At 40.8% G+C, this 23,038-nt stretch overlaps 1 protein-coding gene across 6 annotated transcripts in view; it reads right to left on the bottom strand.

Annotated features, from left to right (window-relative positions):
- Positions 1-23,038, bottom strand: part of ide (insulin-degrading enzyme) — a 73,582-nt gene that overhangs the window by 49,593 nt on the left and 951 nt on the right. Inside the window, exons 1-5 of one of the 6 annotated variants that reach the window (XM_041879750.1) lie at positions 22,863-22,945; positions 22,534-22,642; positions 3,640-3,824; positions 2,988-3,195; positions 1,213-1,382 (exon numbers count right to left, since the gene is read on the bottom strand). In XM_041879750.1, coding sequence (XP_041735684.1) covers positions 1,213-1,382; positions 2,988-3,195; positions 3,640-3,824; positions 22,534-22,604 — 634 coding nt within the window. In that variant the 5' untranslated portion in view covers positions 22,605-22,642; positions 22,863-22,945. Of the gene's footprint in view, positions 1-1,212; positions 1,383-2,987; positions 3,196-3,639; positions 3,825-5,576; positions 6,296-6,511; positions 6,642-22,533; positions 22,783-22,862; positions 22,946-23,038 lie in introns of those variants that run through there. The other 5 variants (XM_041879758.1, XM_041879741.2, XM_041879774.1 and 2 more) reach the window with 5 other exon arrangements.

Below are 23,038 nucleotides of genomic sequence, written 5' to 3'. Positions count from 1 at the left end.
TCTGTATCATCATATGATGTGTTGGGAGAAAAACAACTCCCTGTCACAGATCCAAAAATTATGACATCAATGCATCAAATCAATTTGTGAAAAGCCAAAATAGTCACCATCAAAGAAGACTTCATGAATCAGTCCACAGTGGGAGGTACAATACATCCACTTATAAAAAGGGCAACAAGCCTGTTCCAAGAAACCAATGTGTGAACTAAATGAATCCCCAAAGTGATGCGATTACAATTCTGAGTAAGGCCACCAGTGACAGACTGACCGACCACTTCTCTGTCATCTGTGGGCCAGCGCTTTGCTAATTAGCCTACACATCCACAGTCTAAATCTAGCCCTTTTTCTGTGGCAGGCTAGCTGGTGGGCATTTCCCTCCGCTAAAACACCACATCTAGAACATCTGGAGAGATGTAAACAGTTAATGGGGAACATCAACACTTTATAACCTAATTATTAATTATCTTCAGCCCCATTATGTCTACATCTGAAAATATATTTGTGACCAAGTGTCCCTTTAAGCACTTCTAAGAACTGGTTTAGTGTCCCTTTAAGCATTTCTAAACATTTGATGTTTTTGTGAAGGATGTCTCCGACACTCGTTCATTAATGAGTGTTCTGGTTGAGCTGATCCTGTTTCTATTATTAGATGAAAATAAAGCTTATATAACTAAACGCTGCCACCAGCTGGCTCTTCTGGGCTGGGAGTTGCTCTAACTCCAATCTTATGAGAACACAATTAAGGAGCAGCGAGAGAATGAGTTAGCACATTCCAAAACGAAAGGCTGAGAAGAATTTAGTTGTTCATAACGGCACACCGTACCGAAATGTTTTGCAACAGAAAAGGAAACTGAGCGAAGATCTGGCAGTCCCTCCTGTTTGTCCGTTGTCTTCCGCAGGGCTCTACGCTGCACTTTTTTACAAGGAGCACGTATGCGCCTAAGTCGAAAAATGTAGGCGCACACAAAGAAATTCAGGAACACAATGAAAAATATTTGGGTAACAAAGCTAGAATCATTCATTTTTCTAGGCGCACTGGTGCTCTCAAATTAAAATTCCAGGTCGCACAGCAAAGTATTTAGGCTCATATGCGAGTAAAATGGTCACACTGTAGAGCCCTGTTCTGTTTGGTGCCTAATGAACATGACCGTGGATACATATTGGGTTGGGTTGACCCCGTCTATAGTATGTGAGGTGGCATGAGGTTTTTACCGGTCCCAAATTTGCTGAAGGGGTGGTTGGGGTTGCCAGTGGCCTTCTCCAGCTGGAACAGCCTCCAGGCATCATTCATCAGGTTCTTCTCGTGCTCCGAGTCCACAGCATTCACCTCGCGGTCCTTACAGCTCTCGTCAAATAACGGGCACAAGAAGAACTGAGCAAACCTAGAGACATAAAGGACAAGACATTAATTTAACAAGTTAACATACATAGGAAAACACAGCAGAATAGGCTACCTAGATTAGAAAACTGGGGCCATTGGATGACTTTTGTTTTTAAATTAACTTGAGTGTCCTGGTTAAAGCCTACAGGAACATCAGTGAGGATTATGCAAAAGGTGGGTTAGGGGTGTGTGCTATTTATTTTTCCAGGCCAGGGTTTATGACAACAATAACATGTGGAAAAGTCCACGTTCTGAATTCAGAGATGTACTTTTCTTTGCTTTAGGCTGTTCGTCAGCAGACTCAAGACAGCAGGGATATTTCCCAGACCTGTATGCAAAACTATTTGAATGGCCCTAAGGACGAGCAACTGCCATGCAAAACAGAACGACTGCAATTAAGTGAATTTGCCAAAGTAAATGCCTTCCGCAGCTAGGCTGTGGATAGCCTGCAGCTACAGACTGTCAACATAGCTGGAATATACAGAAATCTGAGATGTCACAAGCAAGTTCTATATTCAAGTGGCCCTGGCCTATACACCTGTAATTACTATTCAGGTAGCCCTATACACCTGTTATCAACCACCCTCCTTCGATTGGAACTATACTGTATGAATGTTGATGATATGGATTTGAAAATGGCTTCCAAAAACCAGCTCACAGATTCCAGTGTTTGTTTCAATGAGTGTTTGAAAAGAGACTACCTAGCTTATCAATAGTTAAAATATTAATCTGCATTGGTGTCCAGATGGTTTTCACACATTACCAGCAGCACTATGGAACAATTAGGACGAGAGACTGACTTGAACAGGTGCTTCATAGGCACTATTATTTCAAAATGGGTAAACGTATCCCAAATCTACAGCGAGAGGTTACACTAGAGAAGTACTCCATCCAAACTACATAATTTAGGCAACAGAGGCCATAATTGAGAAATCGAGGAAAGGCTGGTGTTCTAAAAAGGCCTCATCATTCAAGATGGAGAACGTTAATAAGCTTCCCCATCCAATGAATTTCCTGCTAACAATAACCCTTTCACCTTATCCACACCTAGTTAAGATGTGAGCGCTAAAGAAACCGATCCCATTCTATCCTTGAGGTCTCAGATACTGCTAGGAGGTGAAAATGGTCTGGGACAGGTAACTGCAGACTGAGGGATGGTGTCCTGGTGGCTCTCTGGGATTAACACCTGGTAGACCCAGGGGACACATCACTTATCAATATTTAGAGAACACCCAGTTAGTCTACGCACACCCCATGTGACCCTATAGAACAAGAGTAGTTCACTCTCAAACATAGAGAAAACAGACGACACGGCTCAGTTGAGTATGTAAAGAATACAACTTCTCTGCCAACTAGAGGCCAGTCCAGTTAGGAACTTTACAGCAGCATAATATGCAAGTGAGTCATGAGGAAAACCATAATATTTCATACACAGACAGACTAATGGAATTGCAGTGGCACACCCAAAGCTGTCATGTAAAATGTGAGAATTTCTACCACAACATAACCTGGGTCATATTCAAAAAGCGCCAATAGGAAACACTTGTTGTGCAAAAAAAAGTTACACCATGTGCCCTAATGAACACGACCCCGTTGGTTAACCCACCTGTCCAATGCTCCCTCCAGGTGTTCGTGGGATACATCAAAGTAGTAGTTGGTGTGCTCTCCGCTGGTGAAAGCATTGGAGCTGCCAGCATGCTCGCTGAGAAACTGGCTGTACTCATTCTCCTTGGGGTACTTCTCTGTGCCCAAGAATAGCATGTGTTCGCAGAAGTGGGCAATGCCTGATATGTTCCCTGGGTCTGACAAAGAACCTGGTAGACATAAGAGTAGAACACAGATAATCTATAAGTGGCTTCGCTTTCACACACTTCTGCACTTAAAGTAAAACAAAGTAAATTATGTTCAGATGCTGCCAGCCATAACATTGGAGATATGGTTCAAACCCTGTATAATGAAAGGATAAAACAGAAGCAGAAGAAAGAGTGTGATAAAGGGTCCTCTTCAATGTAGACCCATGGGAGATAAACTAGGAGTGAAAAAGAGAAATGGCAGCATAATTTACAGGAATAGTGGAGATCATGTGAATGGGGGCTTGAAGCAAAGAAATAAAGATACAGATAAAGAGAGGAGAGATGGGGTTTGCTACAGGATGAGGAGCGAGAGAGGTGGAGACAACTGTAGAAAAATAATGAGAGGGTATTGAGAATGGGTGTTGGAGGCTGCCTCTAGCCTAGGCTAGTGGGTGAATACTGTACCTATATTAACATCCAGCCCTGCTGAGGACTTGTCTGTGGTGGGATCACTGATGAGCACGGCCTTTAGGCCATTGTTGAACTCCAGGCCCCTGTACACCCGCTTGTCCTCTGGAGAGCGGACGATCTCACTGACCACCCTCTTCACAGCCGGGTCTGTCATTCTGAGGGGCAGAGACAACACAAGCCTGTAGAGCACAGGGAAGAAAGTTGTTATTTTACGCACTATTTATCAATTGATTGGACAAGCAATTTACAGACAGATGGACATTACAATGATTGTTTTTAACGTGTAGGGGGAATGTAATGGAGAGAATTCTGAATGATGCAAGGTAGATGGACTGCCCAAACTGATGTACCATATTTAGACCCCAAATTGGCAGTGCCCTCAATAAAGATGGCTGAGCAGACGCCAGCATTCAGTCAACAGAAGGACAGCCAACAGCGGACCAATACTGCACACAAGCATATCTAAGAGTGATTTTTACAAATAAATAATAAATTCAACAGGCACATATTAATTGAATAGGTTGACCTAGAGATAAAGTTGAAATATCTAGGTCTATCTCATCAGTCCACTATGAAAACACAACAGCAAACAAATGGATTAATGTTAATGTTACTAACACTCAATTAGATAACTTACACAGTTGTTGGCAAACAGCTCTGTACAACTAGCAAACAAATCTATTAACTAGCTACTAAAAATATGACCCAGTCAGACCATTATTACTGTTCCAGCTGGCTGATAGGCGTTATTAGGTAGGCGATGTTAAGCGTTGCACAGAATTTGACCAAGCTTTAGTTGGCGATACTTCCTCAATTCCCAACTTGGAAGAAAGCATGTTGCAAAGGTTGGTCGAAAATTCTCGATGCTATGCTTAACATTACCTTCCTAATAACTCCTATCAACTGGAATAGCCTAGGCAGACGATAGTGGGCGCTAGATCTGCATTTTCGTCTAGGTTTGACGTTCCCAGCTTGTGTCAACCGTGGACGAGAAGGGTGCAACTGCAGCCTGCAATTCAGGGCGTTCCTGCATCTGCAGGAACCCCTCTTTATACTTCTATTGGTCCATTTTTATGCTATGACTCCAGAACATAGGTAGGAGGCAGTAATGCACCATAACATTGGATGCCAACCGCCGATAAACGCCACAGAAGAACAAGAGGCTGGGGCGACAACGGTAGCTAGCTATAGCTAGTACACACCGGTAGTGTCCTTCGCCCCCACCTGTCGGGCACGGTTTTCCCACAGTTCTGTTAATGACGGCGAGGGCAGGTGTTCAGCAAGCGGGAGCGAAGGACACTGAGTGCTAGCTTAGCCAGCTAGTCCTAAAGAGGACTCTGGTACACAGCAGGAGGGGGTGACACCGTGTGCTAGCTAGCTAACTAACACACGGTGTCGCCCCCGCCTCCCGCCTGCTGTGTACCAGAGTAGCTAGCGGTAGGCGGTGTCCTTGGCCCCCGCCTGTCGGGCACTATTTTTTATCCCCTGCTACACAGGAGGCGGGGGCATTTCAGGGTTCTAGCTAACTAGCACAGGGTGTCGTTAACTAGCAAGCAAGTTTGCACACATTGCCACCCCAGCCTCCCGCCTGCTGTGCTAGCGGAGGCGGCCGGTAGACCGTGCCCTTGGTCCCTGCCTGTTTGGCACGGGTTTCTCCGTTACATAGCAGGTGGGGGACATCGTGTGCTAGCTAACAAGCTGGCTAATTATCTATTTAGCTAGCACAGAGTCGCTCCAGCCTCCCGCCTGCTGTAATAGCGGGAGGAGGGGGTGACCGATAGTGTCCTTCGCCCCCGCCTGATGGGCACAATTTTCTGTTAACAACGGTGAGGGCAGGTGTTCGGCAGGCACTAGCTATCAAAAGAGGATTCCGGTACACAGCAGGCGGGGGCGAAAACTCAGATAATACTTTCATTTCCCTTTTGACCCACATTCAAAAGTGTAGCAAGCATGAAGATGTAGTGCTCGACAGCTGACGTTCATGCAGGAACAAATGGGATTGTCGGGGTGGGGTGTTCATGAAGGAACCAATGGGATGCTCGAGTGGAGGGTGTTCCAGCAGATGCAGGAACGCCCCGAATTGCAGGCTGCAGTTGAACACTATTGCCGTGGACCAGCTCGTACATAAAGCGTCCTCCAATCACGCTGCAAAGGCATACTTTTCCTCCTTAACTAGCTTTAATGGCAAGTGTATTACCGTCTGGGCACGTCAAACCTAGATGATAGTGCAGATCTAGCGCCCACTATCGGCTGCCGGCTACACCTGGAACAGTAATACTAGTCTGACTAGGCGATATTTTTTTATAGATATGTTAGCTAGCTACATGTTTCCTAGCTAGATAAAAAAAAAACAATTATTTACCCCCCCCCTCGAATATATACAAATGTTCACAGCACGACAGTGTATTTTTACTAGGCTGGTTTAAGTTTGCAAGTTAGCTAGCCGCAACTGGATAGCAGGGAACCGCCAGAGATTAGCTAGCTAACCTCATTACCGTTAGCTGGCTAGTCTGCCTTGAGAGCTAGCTAACTAAATTAGCTATGTTTTACGCGTAGTTGTTGCTAGGTGCATCCGGAAGCTAGCTAGACTGGCTGGTTACAAATGAAGTGCATAACTATACGTGTCCTTGGTTGGTTAGCTAGCTAGCTATCAAAGTTGATCTGCTACTTGCTACCTGTAAACGTAGCTAGCCGCTAATGCTTAACTAGTCAGCCCCTAAGCTAGCTCACGTTAGCTAGCTACGGTCATTCCGTAACGTTAGCTAAAACGGCCACCTACTAACGTTACAGTTAACGTTAGCTGGTAAATATATGTTCATTACATACGGGTTTTTAAAGTGGATAGTATCTGACATTTAACACTCACCTAAAACGTTGATAAAATTACAAACTATTCCCCGCAATCATAAGCTGTCTAGTTAACTGGGCCAGTCTGCTAAAACATTGCAGCATACTTCGGATAGACAACACTCAGAAAAACCTTCGCTCTTTACTGCGCCATGTTGTAATAGACAAATGCAATCGACGCCAGAGAGTGACGTACTCGATCATGAATTGTGTGATTTATTTGATGTCAGGGATATTTACTAAAATTAAATACTATTATTTGGAAGTAACAACACATACAACATGTGGACAAGTATGGTTATCATTGATGTGTCATGTTTAGATCAGAAAGTCGATTAATCAACCTATTTGTATCAAGCCACTCCTTTCCTAGCCTCTGACGAGTCCCCGGCCGTGTTCGAGAAGCTCTAAACCGTAATGTATCATGGGTAATTGTGACTGACTGATCTACAGATAATGAGTAGTTAATTTATGATGCAAAGTTTTTGTGTAGATCAGTCAGTCGGCAGGCGCATGCCCCCCAACAACCGAATGTTCCGGGTTTTAAGAGGGAATTGAAGGGGTCTATGCCTAGGTCTATAGAGAAATAGGCTATTTCACTAGTATGAAACACCTCCATTCCGCCAGCAAGAATAAGTAAGACATCTACATTTTAGTCATTTAGCAGACGCTCTTATCCAGAGCAACTTACAGTTAGTGAATACATTTTCATACTGGCCCCCCCGTGGGAAACGAACCCACAACCCTGGCGTTGCAAGCACCATGCTCTACCAACTGAGCTACAGGGGACTTGAATTTATACTATATACAAAAGTATGTGGACACCTCTTCAAATTTGTGGATTCGGCTATTTCAGACACACCGTTGCTGACAGGTGTATAAAATTGAGCACACAGCCATGAAGAGCTCAGTGACTTTCAACGTGGCACGTCATAGGATGTCACCTTTCCAACAAGTGTGGTGTTATTTTATGTATCATGAAGGTAAATGTAGGGAAAGGTCAAAGGTCAAATAATAATATTAGTAATAAGCATGGATATGTTGTAAAATTGAAAATCTATATGCCTTGGAGTGTTTATGGATTGAGAGCCAGTTGAATTCAGAGCAGAGATAATTATGTGTTTTTCATGAAAACTCCTGCAGCTGGTTTAGGGAGTGTCAATGACGTGATGGCTGTGGAGATAGAAGTAACAATGGAGCTAGTGTTTGCATTTCTTTATGCTTATGACCTTATGACCTGACACATGGCCACATGCACATAATCTCAGTGCTGGAAAGGGTGATGAATGATAAATGTTTTATAATGTATTATGAAATGATAATGGTGAAACAGAATGAACATGTTTGATATTTTATAATCCAGATATATGTTTAAATAATGAATATATACATTAAGTATATGATGTGTTATTTTACAGGGGTTTTTAAACTGAGGCCATGGGGTTCTAGACATCTGGTTTGCATTTACATTAGTTTTTTAAGAAGGGGCTTTTGAGAAGGGGCCTAGGCACGCAGCCAATAGAATGATCGAATGAGAGGGTGGTACGAACTAAAAAAAGTTAGGAATGTTTGTACATGTGGCTATAAAATTGAGCTCTTGGCGAAAAAGGGACAGTCTTTGTCTCTTTGGAAAAAGGCTCGCTTTGTTTTTTTAATAAAGTCTAAATTCTTAAATTCACAGGCTCTGATGTCTTGAGAGATATTTTTGAGTTAATTATCTAGTCAAATGTTTCTACAACATAATTGGCGACCACGAAGGGACTTGATAGGGATCAGTGACGGTATGTATTTGCAGTTGTGAAACGGCTTGGACGGACCATACAAACAAAAGCGGCCGCTTTTAAAAAGGTAAGAAGTTCTTACTAAAATAGTATAACGTTTGTGTGGTCCGATCCGGGGCTCGGCAACATCTAAAGAAATACCAAGTAGGTCTCTCCAAATTTAAGAACCAGAAAGTTAGACACTAGGAGCTTTTGAATTTAAGAATACATGTCGCTGTTGTTTGTCTGAACCGTCTGTTCAATTGATTTGATTCATTTGATTCAGTTGATTCAGTTGATTCATCTTGCTGATTGCTTTGTCTGGGTCATTTCGAGACGGGTGGTTGTACGGCTGGTTGAGCGATCAGACAATAACATGTTAAGTCCTGCAGATACCGCTTTAGACGTTAATCGTCTTGAGGACTGCATAGGTAGGCAGAAATCCTGGGTAATACCGCTTCTTTTTCTGTGTTGAGGAAGTGTAACAGAAAAAATTAGGGCAGAATTGACAGGTCACTTAGGAAAGTGTAGTATAAATAGAAATCTTGTGGATACCGCTTTGGGGGGCTATAAATTAGCATTCCATTGGCCTGAACAGACAAGATTACTTACGGATACCGCCTCTGATGATAAATTCTTTGTTAGAGGTCTGTACGGGTAAGTAGTGAATCATCCTGTGTTGTGATGATGTCAATATTATGTAGGGTCTATCAGGTAAAAAAGTTAGGTCATCCTGAGTAGGTGAACGGGTTAAATAGCTACAAGGGCTTCCAAATTTTGATAAAGTGTTATATATAGAGTAGGTCTGCTCATCTCGTATGGTGAATGGGTTGCTTGTGCGGCTGTGAGTCATTCAACTGTCTGATTCATTTGGGCACAAGTGGCTGCTCATCTGTGTGAGTGAGAATATAATATTAAATCCTGCAAGTAGATAGCCTTTCTGTAAGGAAAGGAAATCTATTTGAGGTTGTTTGAAGCTTCTGTCTGATGGAGAAAGGGGGTGCCCAATCTCACTTAGGAAAGAGAAGAATAAATGGTGCGTGGATATTCATTGACCAACTGAGTGTAGAAAATTCACGTTACCAGGAGGGGTAGAATAAATCCTGTTGGAGGAACAGGTCACGTTTATTGGTGTGGTCATATGACGTCTATGCATTGTATTTTGATACATCTGTTAGGGTATGTTTCGGACGATATATTTAGAAACTTTAGAGGTAATGCAGTATTATGATAAATTGACTACGTAAAATAATAAAATTATAGGTGTTGACTTGTTCAAACACGTAGACGGATGTGGAAATGGGAGAGAGTACATAGGACATGTGGTAGAATTCACATAATAATAAACTATATATTATTTCAGAAGCAGATATATAATTAAATTGGTTGGTTGTTAAATCTGTTTCCAAATCAATGAATGTGGGGTTTGACTTGTTGACTGCTAAGTTGATTACGTTGAGCGTGTGAGATCTGTGTCCTTCAAAGCTATTTTCTGAAAAAGTGTAGTATGTGCCAGATACTAAAACTACCGACTATTATCATTGGAATAAAAGAGGATTAACTTGTCATTTCGATAAAGCATGGATTCTGCATCGCTGAACAGAGTCTAGGTTTTCTAAGTATAGTTTAGCTATTGTTGGGATGTGAATAGATTTTACTAATGCCATGAATTAGTTTCCGGTAAAAAGAGAGTCATACTTGTTTGACTGTATCGAGCTGAAATAGTTATTTAAAGAAAGTTTGAATAGTTGAATGGAAAACATCTATTTGACAAAATTCTAATTGTTATTATTTTATTCTATGGTTTGCGTCACCAGTGGTGTATGCGAATAGTTGGTGAATTGTAGAATGATAATGTATTTTCATTACGTGAACTAGGGGATGCAAGGAGCTTTGGCTTTTATGCTGAGGGAATAGCATCAAGTTATAGTGGGTTGTGGATTTGTTGAATAAACAAACTTATGTTTTAAACAAAAGTAATGCAATAGGCTACAATTATAACATTATCAGAAAAGGGCACTATACGCTCATCTGTGGTCCGCTGTAGCTCAGTTGGTAGAGCACGGTGCTTGCAACGCCAGGGTTGGGTGTTCGATTCCCAAGGGGGGTAGTATAAGTATAGAAAGGTATGAGCTCACGAATGGAGAGTCGTTTGGAAAAAGAGCATCTGCTAAAATGTTTAATGTATGGAGAGGAGAGTACGTGGTAGTCATTGAATAAGGTTTTGCTAGATTAAACAAATGGCAATAGTGGGATATGTCTATAGATACATTGGATTGTGATAAATTGATTATTTAAATATATGATGGTGAACTACAGCAAGTGTTTGGTGTTACTTGTAGCTTACTTAGCAAGGATAGTAATTCATTCTGTAATGGCGGGGTGATGGTTTAATTGTGTGGCACTGGTGGAGCGCCGGGTAACGGTACTTTTATGGTGAAAGTTGTCAATGTGTGCAGAGGGTCCCTGGTTCGAATCCAGTGAGGGACAGAAAGCAAATCTTTTACATTGATGTTATTGATGTGGATTACTGGTTTCGTTGATAACATTATAGGGAAGATGTCCTACCAATCTATGTCGAATAGGATAACATAGTAATTGAAATAGCATATTGGTGAATTTGATGTTTTATTGATTTATATTTAGGAGAATGAGAATATGTTATTAGGTAGTATTGCTGTGTGGAGACGATTAACTAATGAAGAACATGTCTCGATAGTTGAATAAGGAACGCTATTTGATAATTGATCATTTTATTATGACATTATATAGTTTGTTTAAACAGCAGTGAGTTATGATGATGTTTTATTACTTCAGATAACGATAAATTGTTTATAGTACGTTGAACCTTGGGAGGTAGTTGTTGCTGTTGACTTGATGGATTAAGTAGACATCTTTTTATGGGTTTTGGATTATGAAACAATAAGTTTATATTTGGGGAAAAAAAGAAAACATCGATGCAACAGTTTGCGACGTTTAAATTATTAAAAAGGGGTTATAGGTTTATAGTGGAAGGTGGAGTTAACTTAATAAAATGGGTTATTATCTAGTATCTTCTAAATGGGAGTTTTCTTTTAAGAATTGATGAGAGTCTCCTATAATATTAGGGTTAGGGGTAAAGTAGGACACGACGTATCAAACAATTTTAAAATCGATGCTGGGGTTAATGATTGTTGATGAGATAGGACTGGGGATATATGTATGATGTTTGGTGTGTAATTACTATCTTTGGATTGATGATTATATGTTAACGACATGTATACTTTCTCTTCCAGGAACATGGGGATTTCTTTATTGGGAGGTTAGAAAAGTCTGTAGGCTAGGGTGGAACTAGTTAGTAAAATTAAGTAGTTTTATTCTTAGGTTGTCATAGGGAGCTACAAAAATAAATAAGGCCTGGCCATTTTTGTTTGTTTATTGTTTTACTATATGGTGTTCAAATAACCACAAACAAACTACTTAGTATTACATGTTAGTTGTATAGGATTTTTATTTCTATTTGGGTTTTTTTTGACAGGATGGAAGTGAAATATCTTAAAGGGGCATACACATGTAATTTGGGTTTTATTTACTGAGGGATAAGTAAATATGTGTGATTTATTTTGAAAAGAGCTGTAATAAGGAATTACAACAGTTATGAAAGGTTTTGATGGTTGTTAGAAGTAGTATACTATAGGATGAAACAATTAATTGAATGATTTCAATGACCTCTGAAATCTGTCCTGGCTTTATAGTGTGACCTGATCACCTGCACTATGAATTCTAGAGGCATGCTGAATTAAGGGGTTAGATAAAATAAGGATAATTGTGAAGAAGTTTACAAATTGGAAAAATCCTATATATAAATGAGTCTAAACAGGACAAGGATGTAGTGAGAGAGTTAGTCCTGAATGAGAAGTATTCATTGAATAGTGTTATGGAATACAGTTAAGTAAAGATATGCTCAAGGGTTGTCATTTTAAGGTTAGTTATTATTTTAGGTTTGATAAGCAATATTGTTTTGTTTTGTTTTTTGTACACATGAATCACGATGTGATGTATGTGTCCAAGGGGGAAATATGCAGGGTGTATTAAGGATGTGAGCAGTAGTAATAATGTGTTATGGGTTAGGTTAAATCATTTTTGTTTTTGTGATAGGTTAAATCATTTTTGTTTTTGTGATAGGTTAAATCATTTTTGTTTTTGTGATAGGAGGCATGGTGTAGAGGTGGTCTGTCTATGAGATAAGTGGACTACAACAAGCTGGAAGCAGGTGTGCTTCATAATCTCAAGGCTTCTCTTGACGGATGAGAGGACATGAGTAGCATACTGTGTCTCACCTAACCTAACAATGTTCTTAAGATTTTATTTTCATGGGTGAAGATAACTATGCCCAACTGAGTAGGATAATCTGAGTATTTTCTGTGCCCTGGAGACTATGTGATGGCAAAAGACTACAGAAGAAAGAGCTGGAAAGACCCTATGTGGGAGGGGCTTGTACCAGGTGTTGTTGGCTGCCTTAATGATGGTAAAACTGGTGGAGACAGATACTAAGATTAATGTTTTCCACTATAGGAGTGTTCCAACCTCAGCCATTGGGTAGTATTGTTGTTTTTTGTGTGTGTCTGTGCTTGTGTCTTTGCAGCAGTAACTCTGAGCTTCTCTATGAGAAGGCTGATAGAAGGACACTTTTCACAGACCGATGTCGATAGATTGAGAGGGACTTTGGCTGATCCGGAGATCCTAGTGATGGGGGAAGGTTAACAACAGAAGTGACCTACATATCGTTGTCCAGGTTATACCAACGATGGTACGGATAGAGGGGAGTATTGGGTATCATCTTAACCATTGTACCAGAGTGAGGGAACTGATGATTGAGAGATTCCAGATCTCCAAGATGCACCAGATATCCTTATCATTGATTTCTATGTACTTGACTAGTTATCTGAGAATAAGGGGAATGGAGTACTGATAATAATAATAAAGAGCAGAAGAACAAGACATAGAAGGGATATAGACAGGAGTAGAATGTAGATTCTTGCACAGGCAGGAACCATAACTAAAAATACAGGAAGGGATCACTATTAAAATACAAGGGTTAAAATATTATTGGTGTGTGAGAAACCAGCACAAAGAGTATGGGGAAGTCACATGGGGTAGTGTGACCTTAAGATAATGAAAGAAAGAGACAGGTGAATCATAGACATAAGGAGAACAGTCCAAGATTTAGATAAACAATTTGATGTAGTATTGGTGTTAGATTTCCAGGGGAAAGTGTTATTAGAAGAGAGAAGTATAAGCAAGTGTTAGAATAGGAACAAGGAAAGGGAAACACTAGATTAATGTCAAATAGAGTATGAGAAAAATATAGGAATGTTACAATAAAACAATTGGGTTATATAATTTGGGAAGAATTCAAGGGAGAATGTGAAACATAATGATTTGTCATGTAGATGATGTTACTAGGGATGTTTTGAATTGGAAATTAACTCAACTGAACTGTTATGATCTGTCCTTTCCTGAGGTTACAACGGATGGTGTCGTAATGCATTGCAGAGATCAATTGGCTCAGAACGGTGTAAACCTCAATAAAAACCAAAAATCCTCTACTCGGCTGAAGAGGAACAACAAAGGCGTTGAAGAGGTTCCTGTCTGACCCACCTCTGCCCTGAATCCAACATCAAATCAAAGCAATCAAATGCCTTTTCTTTTCTGTTTTTTCTTTCAAGAATGTGAGGAAAGAGGTATATGCAAAGGCCTAGTTTGGGTATACTGGGTTGCACATGGACAAAACAGGATGATGGTGGAGGTGTGGTGGTTCAGGTGTGACATTGGAATTGGGACATTGTTATGGGTAATTCAAGATGAACTATGATGAATAATGAAGAATAATGAAGACGCCAGAAGATTGAGTGCCGGTAGAGGAAGGGAGTGTTAGTTGAGGTAGTATGTTGATTAAGGAGGTATTATACACTACTAAATTTATAGTAATTTGGACAATGCATTAGGGTACTGATCTGATGTAATTCTTGTTATGAGGAAGTTAATGCTAGAATTATTATAATATAAATATACATTCAGCCAGTATCGATATGTGCCAAGGTGAGAGTTTTAACTTGAATGATGGAACAAAGGTGACTAATTAAGAATTGTCATTTTAAAGTGTTTTGGGTAATTCATTTGATTATGATTATAAATTATAAGTGGACTGACTGATCTGAATAACTTATAATATTAATGCTTAGTGATGTTGACATGGCAATTAATTGATTAGATATGGATATTGATTATTTTGATTGTTATAATACTTGTGATATGAGTGATTAATCTTTGTATTGATGGGACAATATTATAATGTCCCAAAGGGGGGATATGTGGTGTTATTTTATGTATCATGAAGGTAAATGTAGGGAAAGGTCAAAGGTCAAATAATAATATTAGTAATAAGCATGGATATGTTGTAAAATTGAAAATCTATATGCCTTGGAGTGTTTATGGATTGAGAGCCAGTTGAATTCAGAGCAGAGATAATTATGTGTTTTTCATGAAAACTCCTGCAGCTGGTTTAGGGAGTGTCAATGACGTGATGGCTGTGGAGATAGAAGTAACAATGGAGCTAGTGTTTGCATTTCTTTATGCTTATGACCTTATGACCTGACACATGGCCACATGCACATAATCTCAGTGCTGGAAAGGGTGATGAATGATAAATGTTTTATAATGTATTATGAAATGATAATGGTGAAACAGAATGAACATGTTTGATATTTTATAATCCAGATATATGTTTAAATAATGAATATATACATTAAGTATATGATGTGTTATTTTACAGGGGTTTTTAAACTGAGGCCATGGGGTTCTAGACATCTGGTTTGCATTTACATTAGTTTTTTTAAGAAGGGGCTTTTGAGAAGGGGCCTAGGCACGCAGCCAATAGAATGATCGAATGAGAGGGTGGTACGAACTAAAAAAAGTTAGGAATGTTTGTACATGTGGCTATAAAATTGAGCTCTTGGCGAAAAAGGGACAGTCTTTGTCTCTTTGGAAAAAGGCTCGGCTTTGTTTTTTTAATAAAGTCTAAATTCTTAAATTCACAGGCTCTGATGTCTTGAGAGATATTTTTGAGTTAATTATCTAGTCAAATGTTTCTACAACACAAGTCAGTTAGGCAAATGTCTGCCCTATAGTCCCGTGTAGCTCAGTTGGTAGAGCATGGCGTTTGCAACGCCAGGGTTGTGGGTTCGATTCCCACGGGGGGCCAGAATGAAAAAAGAAATGGATGCACTCACTAACTGTAAGTTGCTCTGGATAAGAGTGTCTGCAAATGACTAAAATGTAAAAATGTCAACTGTAAGTGCTGTTATTGTGAAGTGGGAACGCAGTTCCAAACTGCCTCTAGAAGCAATGTCAGCACAATAACTGTTCTTCAGGAGCTTCATGAAATGGGTTTCCATGGCTAAACAGCCACACACAAGACTAAGATCACAATGCCTAGTGTCTGCTTGAGTGGTTTAAAGCTTGCCATCTGAAGCAGTGGAAAAGTGTTTTCTGGAGTGATGTTTCACCATCTGGCAGTCCGACTGACAAATTTGGGTTTGGAGAATGCTACCTGCCCCAATGCATAGTGCCAACTGTAAAGTTTGGAGGAGGAATAATGGTCTGTAGCTGTTTTTCATGGTTCAGCTACGCCCCTTAGTTCCAGTTTAGGGAAATCTTAACGCTACAGCATACAATGACATTCTAGACGATTCTGTGCTTCCAACTTTGTGGCAACAGTTTTGGGAAGGTCCTGTTTCAGCTTGACAATGCCCCCGTGCACAAAGCGAGGTCCATACAGAAATGCTTTGTCGAGATCGGTGTGGAAGAATTTGACTGGCCTGCACAGAGCCCTGACCTCAACCCCATCGAACACCTTTGGGGTGAATTGGAACGCTGGCTGCGAGCCAGGCCTAATCGCTCAACATCAGTGCCTGACCTCACTAATGCTCTTGTGGCTGAATGGAAGCATGGCCCCGCAGCAATGTTCCAACATCTAGTGGAAAGCTGTTATAGCAGCAAAGGGGGGACCAACTCCATATTAATGCCCATGATTTTGAAATGAGATGTTCGACAAGCACATACTTTTGGTCATGTAATGTATATCAGTTCAGAACCACAGCAGGTAGCAGAAAAGTATGTTCTTATTTCAATAATAATCCTGCAAAAAAAACTCAAAATTAGAAACAACAAACTTCTAATAAAAATATATTTATTTTGAACTGTTATATGATGTTTCAAAATGAGTATACTGTCTTACTTTACATTTTAAGGAGTTCTGATGACAATCTATGCAGCTAGCTTGGAATTAAAGCTGGGATTAATTGGAACACTGGCTGTGAGCCAGGCCTAATCGCCCAACATCTAGTGGAAAGCCTTCCCAGAAGAGTGGAGGCTGTTATAGCACCAAAGGGGGGGACCAACTTCATATTAATGCCCATGATTTTGGAATGAGATGTTCGACAAGCAGGTGTCCAAATATTTTTGGTCATTTAGTGTTGCAAGAATAACAAACGAGCAGCGACGCTCCTTTCGGTGTAACCTCTGTGGATTTGGAAAGCTGAAGTTCTCCTGAGTAGAAAAGACCCCCCTTTTACTGCGACACAACGTACAGATAATTTTCTACGGTACAATATGTATGTGCAATATGAAAAAACTATTGGATTTAAGTTGATGGGTCACTCTATAAGGGTCGCCAAATGAGCTCTGTGGATTTGGAAACTAGAACTGCTTCTGAGTAGTAGCGGTGCGTGGGTAAAAATCACTGAGCAAGCCAAGCCAAGCCAAGCCAGTAAAAAAGCCATATTACAACCTATGTTGTCATAATTGCGTTGTTTGCTCTATAACCCATTCGTTCATACGCCACCGTGATATACAAAAGGCCATTACAACAAAAAGACAACAGTCACACAGTGGCCGAATAAATGCAACTACACATACGTTTGTTTCATCACAAAATCGGAGAGCATCATCTGCCGGTGAAGGCCACAAAGAAAATATTATATACAAACAGTTATCACCTGCAGCATGGTCAAGCAAGTTCATGTTTTTGACAGTTTACAAAACAACAAACATTACTGAATTAGAACCACGGAGGTACCGCAAATCAGCACAAAGACAACAGGAGCACCGCTATTCCAGCACCATTTCAACTGAAACATTTAAACATCATCAAAACAACAAGGCTATATATGCTTAGTTTAATACAGTGAAAACAAACAAAGATGCCAACAACAATTTAGTCCAATCAATGTTTCTAAATATGTGGCTGTCAATGGTACTGATTTCTGTGTGTGTGCACATGCACAAGTAAAACAAAAATGTTTGACTCACCCAACTAGTTGAATGCAAATGCCATCCTCCTCTCTTTCATGTTGGCAAAACGGTCTATGGCTCTGTCATACAGTACACTTTTAGTTTTTGTTGAGGCTACCTAGCTAAAATGCTTGCTAGCCTACTTCCTTGCATTGGCAACAATGAACCAGCTAAGTTAGCTAGCTAGCTAGGCTACATATTGAACTTCAAAGTCTCAGGCCAGTGGCACAACAAATTAATGTAGGGTTAGATCAGAATCGCCATCATAATCATTGGCCTGTACAGAAAACTATGTCAAAACCACAAGTCCAAATCCCCATCTCCATCCATGGCTTAGGAAAGGGCCGATTTAGCAAGCTACCTACTGCAGGACATCAACTCAAGCAGACCAGAAACAAACAAGTTCTTCAGAAAATGATGGTTTGCAAAGGAAGTGATTTGATTGGTCTGAAGCCAAATCCAAACTGGCCTCTCTTGGGGATCGTTTTGCTGCACCAGGACAACCAACAGTTGATCTCAGCTCAACGCTGATTGGCTAATTGTTTTATTATATATATATATATATATATATATATATATATATATATATATATATATATATATATACAGTGAGGGAAAAAAGTATTTGATCCCCTGCTGATTTTGTACGTTTGCCCACTGACAAAGACATGATCAGTCTATAATTTTAATGGGAGGTTTATTTGAACAGTGAGAGACAGAATAACAACAAAAAAATCCAGAAAAACGCATGTCAAAAATGTTATAAATTGATTTGCATTTTAATGAGGGAAATAAGTATTTGACCCCTCTGCAAAACATGACTTAGTACTTGGTGGCAAAACCCTTGTTGGCAATCACAGAGGTCAGACGTTTCTTGTAGTTGGCCACCAGGTTTGCACACATGTCAGGAGGGATTTTGTCCCACTCCTCTTTGCAGATCTTCTCCAAGTCATTAAGGTTTCGAGGCTGACGTTTGGCAACTCGAACCTTCAGCTCCCTCCACAGATTTTCTATGGGATTAAGGTCTGGAGACTGGCTAGGCCACTCCAGGCCCTTAATGTGCTTCTTCTTGAGCCACTCCTTTGTTGCCTTGGCCGTGTGTTTTGGGTCATTGTCATGCTGGAATACCCATCCACGACCCATTTTCAATGCCCTGGCTGAGGGAAGGAGGTTCTCACCCAAGATTTGACGGTACATGGCCCCGTCCATCGTCCCTTTGATGCGGTGAAGTTGTCCTGTCCCCTTAGCAGAAAAACACCCCCAAAGCATAATGTTTCCACCTCCATGTTTGACGGTGGGGATGGTGTTCTTGGGGTCATATGCAGCATTCCTCCTCCAAACACGGCGAGTTGAGTTGATGCCAAAGAGTTTGATTTTGGTCTCATCTGACCACAACACTTTCACCCAGTTCTCCTCTGAATCATTCAGATGTTCATTGGCAAACTTCAGACGGGCATGTATATGTGCTTTCTTGAGCAGGGGGACCTTGCGGGCGCTGCAGGATTTCAGTCCTTCACGGCGTACTGTGTTACCAATTGTTTTCTTGGAGACTATGGTCCCAGCTGCCTTGAGATCATTGACAAGATCCTCCCGTGTAGTTCTGGGCTGATTCCTCACCGTTCTCATGATCATTGCAACTCCACGAGGTGAGATCTTGCATGGAGCCCCAGGCCGAGGGAGATTGACAGGACTTTTGTGTTTCTTTCATTTGCGAATAATCGCACCAACTGTTGTCACCTTCTCACCAAGCTGCTTGGCGATGGTCTTGTAGCCCATTCCAGCCTTGTGTAGGTCTACAATCTTGTCCCTGACATCCTTGGAGAGCTCTTTGGTCTTGGCCATGGTGGAGAGTTTGGAATCTGATTGACTGATTGCTTCTGTGGACAGGTGTCTTTTATACAGTTAACAAACTGAGATTAGGAGCACTCCCTTTAGGAGTGTGCTCCTAATCTCAGCTCGTTACCTGTATAAAAGACACCTGGGAGCCAGAAATCTTTCTGATTGAGAGGGGGTCAAATACTTATTTCCCTCATTAAAATGCAAATCTATGTATAACATTTTTGACATGCGTTTTTCTGGAATTTTTTTTGTTATTCTGTCTCTCACTGTTCAAATAAACCTACCATTAAAATTATAGACTGACCATTTCTTTGTCAGTGGGCAAACATACAAAATCAGCAGGGGATCAAATACTTTTTTCCCTCACTGTATATATATATATATATATATATATATATATATATATATATATATATATATACCTTTATTTAACTAGGCAAGTCAGTTAAGAACAAATTCCTAAGGCCTAAGAGGGTTTTGTAAATAAGCGTCAACCAGTGGGTCTTGCGACGGGTATACAGAGAGGACCAGTTTACAGAGGAGTATAGAGTGCAGTGATGTGTCCTATAAGGAGCATTGGTGGCAAATCTGATGGCTGAATGGTAAAGAACATCTAGCCGCTCGAGAGCACCCTTACCTGCCAATCTATAAATTACGTCTCCGTAATCTAGCATGGGTAGGATGGTCATCTGAATCAGGGTTAGTTTGGCAGCTGGGGTGAAAGAGGAGCGATTACAATAGAGGAAACCAAGCAGCAGGTAGCTTAGTGGTTAAGAGCGTTGTGCCAGTAACCGAAAGGTCGCTGTCTCTAATCCCCGAGCCAACTAGATGAAAAATCTGTCGATGTGCCCTTGAGCAAGGCACTTAACCCTAATTGCCCATGTAAGTCGTTCTGGATAAGAGCGTCTGCTAAATGACTAAAATGTAGATTTAACCTTAGTCTGCAGCTTTGATATGTGCTGAGAGAAGGACTGTCTAGCCATACTCCCAAGTACTTTTATGAGGTGACTAAGGTAGTAATCACACCGGTGGGGAGAGGGGCATTCTTCTTATCAAGAGAGGCCAAATGCTTGCTGGCATCAATCAATGAAATGCTACTGCGGCTACATGTTAAAATATTTTGGTCCAGACAGCATCAGATACATGGCCTACACATACTGAGACAGAGGGGCGCTGTTTCCCTCGCTCGGATGATATCTCCGGCGAGATTCAGCCACTTGCGAATTGACAGAAAATTATGAAAACACAGATTGATTATTAAACACAAAAACATTGGTCAAATATTTGGGGAAGCCTGGCTTCCCTTGGCATCCATGAATACACGCCACTGCTCCTGAGTAGAGTGGACCCCCCTTTTACTGCTGCGACACGACGTACAGATAATTTTGGACAGCGCAATAAATGATGAGTACACACACAAAAAACATTGTTGACCATTTAGCCTTGAAAAAATAAACAAATAAATGACATATCTGATATAAATACTTTTAATTATTCTTTGGATTATAACTAGTGTACAATATATCGATAATTGTGCAAATGTTCCATCATTTCGCCCTAATTATTCATTTGCAAAGTATACAGGACGGGACTTTTATTCTGAAGGATGCCAAAAATCTGTGACACGGAAGTAATTGCCTGCTTCACAGCGATGTATGAAACTATCAGTCAGAAAAGGTGAGGAATTTATTCTGTAATGACCATGGAAATGAAATAAATAATAGGAAACAGGTGCCTATTTCTAAATATTTTATAATGCAAAGATAAAATAAATCGATTTTTCGTTTACATTAACGGCAAATGATTGCATCTTGTTATTATATTTAGCTACCTGTTTTGTTACTGCACTGTGCTCCTGAGTGGCGCAGTGGTCTAAGGCACTGCATCGCAGTGCTAACTGTGCCACTAGAGATCCTGGTTCGAATCCAGGCTCTGTCGCAGCCGGCCGCGACCGGGAGACTCATGGGCGGCGCACAATTGGCCCAGGCCAGGGTAGGGAGGGAATGGCCGGAAGGGATGTAGCTCAGTTGATAGAGCATGGCGTTTGCAACGCCAGGGTTGTGGGTTCGATTCCCACGGGGGGCCAGTATATTTAAAAAATATATATGTATTCACTAACTGTAAGTCGCTCTGGATAAGAGCGTCTGCTAAATGACGTAAATGTAAATGTTATGAATAAGTGTCATCATACACTGAGAGTACAAAACATTAAGAACACCTAACATTGAGTTGTAACTGCCCTTTTTTTTTGCCCTCAGAATAGCCTCAGTTCGTAGGGGTATGGACTCTACAAAGTGTCGAAAGTGTTCCACAGGGATGCTGGCCCATGTTTACACCAATGCTTCCCACAATTGTGTCAAGTTTGCTGGATGTCCTTTGGGTGGTGGACCATTCTTGATACACACAGTAAACTGTTGAGTGTGAAAATCCCAGCAACATTGCAGTTCTTGACACACTCAAACCGGTGCGCCTGGCACCACCTACTACCATACCCCGTTCATAGGCACTTCAATCTTTTGTCTTGCCCATACACCCTCTGAATGGCAATTGTCTCAAGGCTTAAAAATCCTTCTTTAACCTGTCTCCACCCCTTCATCTACACTGATTGAAGGGGATTTTACAATTTACATCAAAGGGATTATAGCTTTCACCTGGATTCACCTGGTCAGTCTGTGTCCGTTTTTTGTACACTCCTCATTTGCACAAGGTTATTACTAGGCCACTTTTGCCTTCTTGCAATGCAGTACTTCAACCACTAGAAACTGCGTACGCATGGTCTGAAGTTTGCGGCACGATAAGCACATTTTCACGTCAATTTCAGTTCTTATAAATGCCAACTTTTGCGTAAACTGGCGCACGCATGTTTTGGGGATTTTTTTTGTGCCTATGCAACGTTTATAAATGCGGCCCCAGGTGAGCTAATTCAGGGCTACAACAAAATTGTGAAACCTCATGGTGTCCACTCGGAGAGGTTTCATAATCACTGGCCGATTGCAACATTATCTTTTTTAAATCCTAAAATCAAATCGTTAGAGAAATGTTCTAACCCATACGAATCGAAAAAGTATTGTTCCTATCCCTGAAATGTGTGTGGGTGCTTTATGCTTACATGACCAGAAGAGGGAACAAGAGACTCATGTTTATCGATCCCAGCGATGGGCGATTGCGCAGCAGTTGCATGTAGGCCTAGTCTCTGTGGATCTTTTTTTCTTTTATCTCTGAAAAGTTAGTTCATCATAATACAGCATGAGCAATTTAAAGTAAACCAGCATCCAATGGTTGAATTTCAGAGTAAATGTGTAATTTCTCCTAATGTCAGTATAGGCATCGTTAGGGATCTATGCTCTTTTGTTTCACAACATTGATTAGCGAAAAGCTATCCTAACTGGACCGCAGTAATTTTTTCATTGAAGTGATTTTTTACTACAACATAATCACCTATCAGATCATTCACACAGCAGTTCCTAGTAAAAGGAGTGTAATCCAGTGGCTCTTGTAATCTTTCTGTTTCTGTGTGCGCTTCAGCTGCTCATGGGGAATTCCTCAACTCTGAACTATCTCTGATTTGTTTGCATTTTGAGGAAAAGCGAACCAACCACTACGAGGATGACATT

The sequence above is a fragment of the Coregonus clupeaformis genome, chromosome 1, assembly GCF_020615455.1.
Source record: "Coregonus clupeaformis isolate EN_2021a chromosome 1, ASM2061545v1, whole genome shotgun sequence".
In the NCBI taxonomy this organism is placed as follows: domain Eukaryota; kingdom Metazoa; phylum Chordata; class Actinopteri; order Salmoniformes; family Salmonidae; genus Coregonus; species Coregonus clupeaformis.
Note: the sequence above shows the minus strand (reverse complement) of the source record. Positions and strands in the feature narration are given on the sequence as shown.